The sequence below is a fragment of the Phaseolus vulgaris genome, chromosome 7 (assembly GCF_000499845.2).
Source record: "Phaseolus vulgaris cultivar G19833 chromosome 7, P. vulgaris v2.0, whole genome shotgun sequence".
NCBI classification, from domain to species: Eukaryota; Viridiplantae; Streptophyta; class Magnoliopsida; order Fabales; family Fabaceae; genus Phaseolus; species Phaseolus vulgaris.
The window spans coordinates 7,483,064-7,491,576 of NC_023753.2; the positions used below are offsets into that span (position 1 = coordinate 7,483,064).

General features: G+C 35.8%; 2 protein-coding genes across 3 annotated transcripts; both read right to left on the reverse strand.

The window, feature by feature from the left end:
- Positions 1-1,738: 1,738 nt before the first annotated feature.
- Positions 1,739-4,963, reverse strand: LOC137829513 (PHD finger-containing protein 1). 2 transcript variants are annotated; one of them, XM_068636324.1, is made up of 6 exons: positions 4,730-4,963; positions 3,954-4,039; positions 2,832-3,326; positions 2,515-2,736; positions 2,307-2,431; positions 1,739-2,222 (listed from the first exon to the last, which is right to left on the reverse strand). In XM_068636324.1, exons 1-6 carry the CDS (start codon positions 4,730-4,732, stop codon positions 2,137-2,139), a joined length of 1,017 nt encoding a protein of 338 aa, XP_068492425.1. In that variant the 5' UTR covers positions 4,733-4,963; the 3' UTR covers positions 1,739-2,136. The 2 variants fall into 2 exon arrangements, with proteins under 2 accessions (XP_068492425.1, XP_068492424.1); XM_068636323.1 differs by lacking the exon at positions 3,954-4,039 and having other exon boundaries at positions 4,730-4,939.
- Positions 4,964-6,033: 1,070 nt separating this feature from the next.
- On the reverse strand, positions 6,034-8,136 carry LOC137828860 (L-type lectin-domain containing receptor kinase S.6). The gene has a single exon (XM_068635597.1). It carries the CDS (start codon positions 8,117-8,119, stop codon positions 6,083-6,085), a length of 2,037 nt encoding a protein of 678 aa, XP_068491698.1. The 5' UTR covers positions 8,120-8,136; the 3' UTR covers positions 6,034-6,082.
- Positions 8,137-8,513: the final 377 nt, after the last annotated feature.

The following is an 8,513-nucleotide window of genomic DNA, read 5'->3' on the forward strand; positions in this document are numbered from 1 at the left end:
CTTCAAAAATCTTATTATAAAAAGTTTACATGAAAATATTGAAAATAACCGTGTAATTCAATTTTTTTAAAATTAATTCTTTAGCACAGATACAGATATGAACACTGAGGACACGATACGGATACGGAGATACGTGTAATCTCTAAAATGTAGAACATGGGACACGGATCTATATATTATATAATTTTAAATTATATAAATTGAAAATAAATATTTATGTGCTATGTTTGAGATTCTTTTGGAAGCATGAAGATATTTTTCATGACTGGTTCAAAAGAATTTGTTCCTTATTTTTATAATCATAATAGAAATTTATACAATAAATTTGAATTTTTAGAAAATTATTGTATTTATACATTTTAAAATTGTGTTAGAATCATGTTAAAATTTTTAAAAATTCAACAAACATTTTTTTGAATTGAACATCTTCACTGATAACTTGATAAGTGTTTTACGAGTGTCCAACACGGATACACCATTTAAGAGAAGTGTCTGAGTCTCATAGCTCCTACCCCTACCGCCCAATTAAAAAATAAAATTTTAATTTATCCATTTCTGAAAATTCAAAAGGAATTTACACTATTATAGAAAAAAAAAAACCTACGTTATCACCAGGATATGAATGTAGAAAATCCAAAGTTGGTTTGGATGCATCCATCATATAACATTGTTTGATTGTCAAATTTGGTATTGATGTGATGTTACATTGTTCTGTATAGGACGCCACATCTGCTCACTAATGTCTCCACACATAAAATGTGCATATTCAAAAGCAAGTCTTCAGAAGGCTACTTACTAGTTTTATAATAATTATATTAGAAAAAAAGTTATCTAAAATTATTTTATTTACTTGATAATGTAAAATCATTTCCATTTTCAGATTTACATCTCTCCATTTCTCTCTTCTCTGATTAGTGTTTTACGCACAATTATATATACATTGTTTGTCTTACATACCCAATATGACCTCAAATTATCTTCATCTTTACCTTCATAATAAGGTAAATAAGAAATTTAACTTTTTACTTTCAGCTAGTTATACGTCAAATTAAGTTCATCCAAAAATTATTGGCTTCTTAATAAGATGAGGCTATACAGCCCAGGCTTAGACAGAGAGAAAACGGGTTTTGGATTAGATAATTCAAAACTTGTTTCTAAATTCAGTAAAACACAATTCAAAACTCGTTTCTAAATTCACTAAAATGTTCCGGATTAATCAATCCATGATAGTTTTGGATTAGATAATTCAAAACTTGTTTTTAAATTCAGTTAAACGCAATTCAAAACTTGTTTCCATATTCACTAAAATGTGGATTAACCAATCCATATGATGCAAATTTATATTTAACGTTTTTTTAAAAAAAAATTGAATTACATATAAAAATACATTCTGATCCCATAATCCAAAAAAAAAATTCCCTATAATTTTGAATTATGAAATCCAATTTTTTTTTTCAAAAAAGTATGTTCTGAATTACAATCTTGAAACCTCTCTCTTTTTGGAGAGAAGCTTTCGGTTTAAAAAGTATGTTCTAAAATGTATTTTTTTTATCTAAAAACAAAAATGCATTTTCACAAAGTATGGGATGCCACAAGAACATATAGAGGTGCAGTGCAAGAAGAAGCCGCCAGAGAAAACGGGTACGTGGAGTCCACTAGTGTTGGACCACAATGGATATATCCATCGATTTTTAAACACGTATATTTATTTATTACTATAGTTGTGTCACATTAACTCTTTCAACATGAAATATCAGTATATATTTGCATGGTTTCCAACAAAGGAAAAATTACAAGTTACAGGCCCAAATCTACCTGAAATACAAATAACATTGTGATGAAAAACGTTTTAAGAAGACCAAGATTATGGCACACTAAAGGCCACAATGCTTACCAGTTACCACAATCAAAGACTTTGGTCAGACAAAATTGAGGCAGTTTCAAAAGGTTTCGAGAACATACATCTATGTATGCTTCTCTATCTTGGAATATGAAGTAGTCACAACAAGGGTGTACCACTACAAGCCATCTAAACTCTTGCATTCATCACATTCTATTCTATTCACTCTAATCCTCATCATGCTTGTATATTGGATGGACTATGTCTAAGGTTAAGCTAACCTAATAAGAGCTTCGTCAATCTCTGCATGCACCATTATTTCTCTGTTCCGAAGTTTGCTTTCTTTTGAAGACACCCCACAAATAATATTTAGCTTCAAATCCTGTCCAAAGGACAAAAAAGTTAAAATATAAGCTTAAGTCAAATAGAAATGAGCCCCTAAAGAGGTACAATAAATGAAGCTCACTCCAATAAGCGATTGGAAGCTCGGTGGAAGGAAAAACTAAAAGCTCTGTATTTTTAGCCACAAATCTTATTGCATGTTCTTGGCAAATGACATCATCAACCAGCGCGTCAAATACCTTCTCAGTTCTGCCAAGGAAGAAATATTCAGGCATATCAAATTAAAGAAAGAAATAGTAACATTATGTAAAAAAATGTCTGAGAAAAATCACCCTTCACTGTCAGGAAAGAAGAAAAGTGCGATGTCCTGATCAGTTGGCTCCTTCCTCTTGAAACTTTCAGGCCACACAATAGATTTTGGAACCAATTCTGCATGAAGAACTTCTGGGAAACGTCCTGTCTCCTGTGCAACTTTGGAGCATGCTAAATCGGACACATGAGCAAGAAGTCCACTGACAGTACCAATAGTTTCATTGCAGAAGTATATGCTTCCCCTATTAACCAGAAAAATCAACTTCAAATGATATTCACCACAACAGCTATAGCAGTTCACCAATTTCAAAAGAAGGCAGCAAAACAACTTGTGTACCTCCAGATAGGATCAATTAGAGGCTGTGCATAAACACGATCATGTAATTCTACACAACTTGAATCATTATTGGTAGCTCCTTGAGAAAATGGAACAGTTTGGAGACCCAAATCAGAATTAGCTACATCCCTTGGAGCTGCCCCACACTCATTTGTTACCTCACACTCTTCTTCACTGCTGATAATGCATTGAGGATGCTCAAGCTCAGGTGAACTGGATAGTACACCCTTTGTTTCATAGTTAACTTTTCCTTCCTTATGTTTCTTTTTAATCTTCTCTTTTTGCAGTTTATTCAATTTCTTCACTCTCTCTTTGCAATTTGCAACTACTCTCGTGGCTTGGGTTACATTTTTTTCCAAATTTTTATAGTTTCTTGTTACAGATGAGAGAGGTGTAGATTGGTCGAGTGAAGGTGGTATCCTAAGCCGTTTTGCACAATCATCACAGAACCATGTAACAGCATCAGTAAAAATCACAGGCCCCTTTAAACAGTACCTGATAAAAAAAGGACAATTAAGACGTCAAAGGTCAACTAAAGACTTAAAGAAACGAAATCGCAAATTTACAAGTTGCATTGCAGTTTTTCTATTTTCATAAAACATTGGGAGAAAAAAAATCCAATTAAAAAGGGAATTATTCAGTTATGTTGCATATCTATTCAATAATCCTTCAGTTTATCCAAACCAGCAATAATGTATCACTCCCTGGTCATACCTTCAATACCAACAGAAATTTTAGATGGTCTGTATGGCAGTAAAAAGAGAGGCACCATCAGCTATGTACTGATTTTAAAATCTGGCTAATAAAGTAAATCATAATTTTAAAAGCACTTACATTTAAAATCCAAAGGTACATATATGCTTTACAGAGTCGTGATGGATAAAAAAAACAATACACACTATAAAAAGTGATCAGGGTATCAATACTAAGCAGTGAGTATCATTCCAATTATTTTTTGGAATTTCCAGCTATAGAGAGTACAGTCTTACATCGTTTTTTTTTACTGGAGAAGTTCTATAGAATGTTCAAGCAGCATTAAGTAGTAGTGGCATTTAAGTATGATGATAAAAATTGCTATAAGTGCATGCAAGAAGGCAGAAAGAGGGCACATGCAATAATTACCTATGTAGCGCATAAGCCTTACACCCAGAGCAAAAAACCAATGCAACTTGAAAGCCTCTATCGCCACATTTGAGACAAACAGTGTCCTACAACAATGGTTAAATATTTAACTGAAAAGGTTCACAAGACCACGAGTGCAACTCCAAACACGCCCTCTTTCATTAAATATTATAACAGACACATGAATACAAAAACCAAATCATATATTATGCTTATCTTCTGAGTCATGTATGTATCTATTGGTTGATGTAAAGAACAATTCCAAAACACTAACAACACTTGCCCCCTTTTCAACTCATGCACCAGTATCTTAGCAAGAGATTACAATACAATCATTTGGATTGCATGTTCCACAAACCAACAACAGGAATCTCCAAAATGGCAACCAGATCAATAATTCTTCAGATGTTGGATTTTACAACATTAAATCAAATTAAACACAAATTGATCCAGTAGACTTCGTAAGAAGCAAGTATTCCAAAATTATAATCACAATTCTTCTACCGAGCCAGAATGCTATGACCTTAGGATTGCCATTTATGGCACATTACTCTTACCAACCAAATTAACAGCACAATGAAACAGACAACATCTCAGCGGAAGCAATTACATCACCTAAAACATAAACCACTTACCTCGCACCTTCAAAGACAGAGACCAGTAAACAAAAACGATAAAGATTCAATTTTTATTCATAAGGGCAACATTTTTGTCTGCCCACAAAACAGGAAATCTTACTCCATCATCGTAAGGAAAAGGGAAAGAAAAAAACTGACCATTTTGATGACAATACGCTGATGTTGGAGCAGCGCGAGGGTTGGATTGGGCTGTGAAAGAAGGATTGTTTTGATGTGAGAGAGAAGTGTAGCAGAGAACTAAACAACCATAAGTGTTTGCAGAACTGAAACGAAAACCGACCCTTCGGATTCATCTTAACATGCACAACATTCTCGCTTTGGGTTGGGCACCTTTCTTTCTCACACTGAAAAAATGAATACTCTCTGTAGAATAAATTATCACGTTATCACAAAATTAAATTAAAATCAGCAAAAATTAAATATATTAATTTTAAACTTAATGTAATATAACTCCAGTTCAAATATTATTTTGCTAAATACTTCTAGATAAAATTTCACCACCTAAAATATTGATTTTTAACTTAAACATTATTATCTCTTTCCCAGAAGATATAGCATATATACATGTAGAAAAACAATTGAATATAAATTTAACGATAATATAAAGGAAAATCACTATTCTACAAATATAAAGTATAAAATATTAATAGTTTTGATAATTTATCATTTTAGAAGAAATATTTCTTATCATGTTTTAATTTGAAAAATCATACAGTGATTTTTTAAACTCTTATTATCATAAATGAAATTTAAGTGATTTCTATTTTTATTAGAGTTTAGTTTTCATACACTAAATACTTTTACAAGATTAATCAACCAAAAGTATGTTAAATATATTTTTCTAAATACTTATTATAAGAGTAAATAATATCTTATCTTATCAACACAGAGTAAATAACTTCTTGAAATCTATTATATTCAAAGTTAGTATACTATATTAAAAAAACATTACGATATATTAATTAAAATTTATTATATATCATTAAAGAAAAACTTAAGAGCTCTGTAAAATATTTCCCAAAAAAATTTAAAGGTGTACATGTAAAATTTTTCAAATTTAAATAACAGGGACGAACATTAAAATAGCATTTTTATTGAAAAAAATTCCGTACAAGTTGCTTACATGTGTGTTCAGTTTTTCCCCAATCCTGGTAGGTATCGTGTTGCTTAAGTATTGTCATTTTCTAGGTTCCTCCTATAAGTACTTTTCTTTTCACTGTTCATATTATTGATTCACTAAATGCATGTAACCTACTCTGTAAATGTTTTGCTTGATTTCTTCATTCAGTTAGTTTCTTGTGAACTGGTCACAAAACCAGAGAATCTGCTTTCCCTGATCATAAAGAGTTTGAAACAAGTTTAGTTTTGAGGAAATTTGAATTGATTTGAAAGTCTAAAAACACAAAGTTGCTGGTAAAGTGGATATTGTTATTAAACAAGAAAACAAGTGTTTTTCCTTCTGGAGATAATCTGAGTTGTATGTAGAAAATCCTAGTAAAACTGACTTCTAGGGGTCAAATATGGAGCCTCATCTGTGGTGAAAGAATCTGTAACAACATAGGGTGTTTCAGGTGTAGCATGAGGAGAAATAGGCCTAATTCTGACCCTTGGTTTAGTGGGAGGCAAGAGAGGAAGTGGTGCTTCCTTCTTAAGAATTCTTGCTGCTTCTCTTACTCTTGGCCTCTTGTGATCATCAGGGTGCACACAAAGAAGCCCCACCAATAGCATCCTTTCCATATCTAGTGCATCAAATTTCCCCATCAATCTTGGATCAGCAGCCTCAATGAGTTTCCTCCTTTCCCACAAGCTCCACACATAATCCACAACCACAGTTCCATCATCTTCCACAGGCTTCCTCCCACTTGCCACTTCCAACACCACCACCCCAAAGCTGTACACATCAGTCTTCACAGTAGGAACACCAGAATAAACATACTCAGGAGCAAGATATCCCATTGTCCCTGCTGGTATAGTCGCCTCCCTCGTGCTAGAACTGTGCTCATACACTTCCGCAAGCCCAAAATCCCCAAGTTTTGCATTGAAATCGGCATCTAGCATTATATTGCAGGTCTTCACATCCCTGTGAATGATCTGCCTCTCACACTCCTCATGAAGGTAGGTGAGAGCAGCTGCAACCCCAAGAACAATATTCTCCCTTTGCCTCCACGAAAGAACAATGGAAGAATTGAAGTTCCTATGCAGAACCTTATTGAGGCTCCCGTTGGGAAGAAACTCATAAACCAGGACCAACTCATTTCCCTCACAGCACCACCCCTTAAGCTGAACCAAATTCTTGTGGCGCAAGTAACCCACCATGGTGGCAAACTCAGTGGCAAAAGGGTTATGCAAACAATCCAAATCATTTTCCCTCTCAAATCTCTTCACTGCCACATCCCCTCCAAAGGGAAGATACCCTTTATAAACCTTGGCAGATGCACCCTCCCCAACAAGCCTATCACGATTGAACCCCATTGTGGCAGACTTAATCTCCGAAAGTGACAACCTAGTCGGAACTTTACTCGTCTGAAACCTACAACTCTGCCCTTGCTCCCTATTCTTCTTAACACCTCCTTTCCTCCTTGTCAAGAAAACACACACCACAACCATCGCCGCCATAACCGACACCACAAAAGCCGTTAACCCTGCCAACCCAAGAGCCATCTCCGCAATCTTTTTCCTCCTCTCGTTCTCCCTCGAGTTCGAATCATAACCAAAACCCGTAGAATCCCCTTCGTAACACAAGAAACAGTCACCTTCGTCGACCACATCCATGGAGCGAGAGTCATGGTCCAAAGTCGTGAACTGCCAATGATGAATAAGGTAATCACTTGATCCCTCCCCATTGGAGGCGGTGAAACCAACGTGCATGAAGTCTTCAAGTCTCTCGGAGAGGTCTATTTTGGAAGCAAGAATGGGAGTGGGAGGTCTGGTGGAGGAATAAGCGAGCCAGACACGTACCATCTTGATTGCATGGCGGTACTCCACCCATGCAGTAATCAGTTTGCCGCTCTTGAGGTCAATGCCGCGGGACAACGCGTCGACGGACGCGAAGGAGGAGGCGCTGTTGACGTCGAGGGCCACGTGGTTGTCGTTGATGTCGCCGAGGGAGGGGTCGAAGGTGGTGTCAAACTCGACGGCGAAGAAGGAGGAGGAGGAGGGGGAGGGTTGCGGGAGGCCCATGGAGAGGGCGGGGAAATGGGTGGAGGAGGCGATGAGGAAGGCGAGGCCGTCGCCGGAGGGGCAGGAGGGGGAGGAGAGGATGGAGAAGGAGAAGCGGGAGGAGAAGGAGGCGGTGGAGTTGGTTTGGGGGTCAAGAAAACGGAGTGGGTAGATGAAGAAGGCTCTTCCGATGGAGGAGGAGGAGCAGGTGGGTTGGTGGGTGGTGAGAGTGATAGCTTTGTGGGAGAAGAAGGCGTCACCGTAGAGGGTGAGGTTGTCGGAAGGGAAGGAAGGGAGGGAAAGTACCAAGGGGAGGAGGAAGACGAAGAAGATGAAGAAGAAAAGTGGTGGAAGAGAGGAACAAGGCATTGCAAAAGAGAGGTTCTTGAAATGTTGTGGCTCTTTTTGAAGAAGTTGCAGGTTTCATGGTAGCGGTGCTTTGTTTTGGAGCTTTGGTTGTTGAAAGCTGAGAGATAAAATGATGTGTTTACGTCCTAAAAATATAGAAAAAATTATAGTTTAACATCTATATAACATAAAATACTCTCACTTTACCATCTATTACAACAATATAATAATATATATTAATCATTTATATTAATATATAAAATAAATTAGTATATTAAATTTTAAAATAGTAGTGAACTTTTAAATGTATCAACATATAGATACTTCAAAATATAAGAAAAATTATTGAAACTTAACTTCTTTTCATTCCACTTTACAACTCCTCTTAGTAATTAAATATTATATTTATTTAATA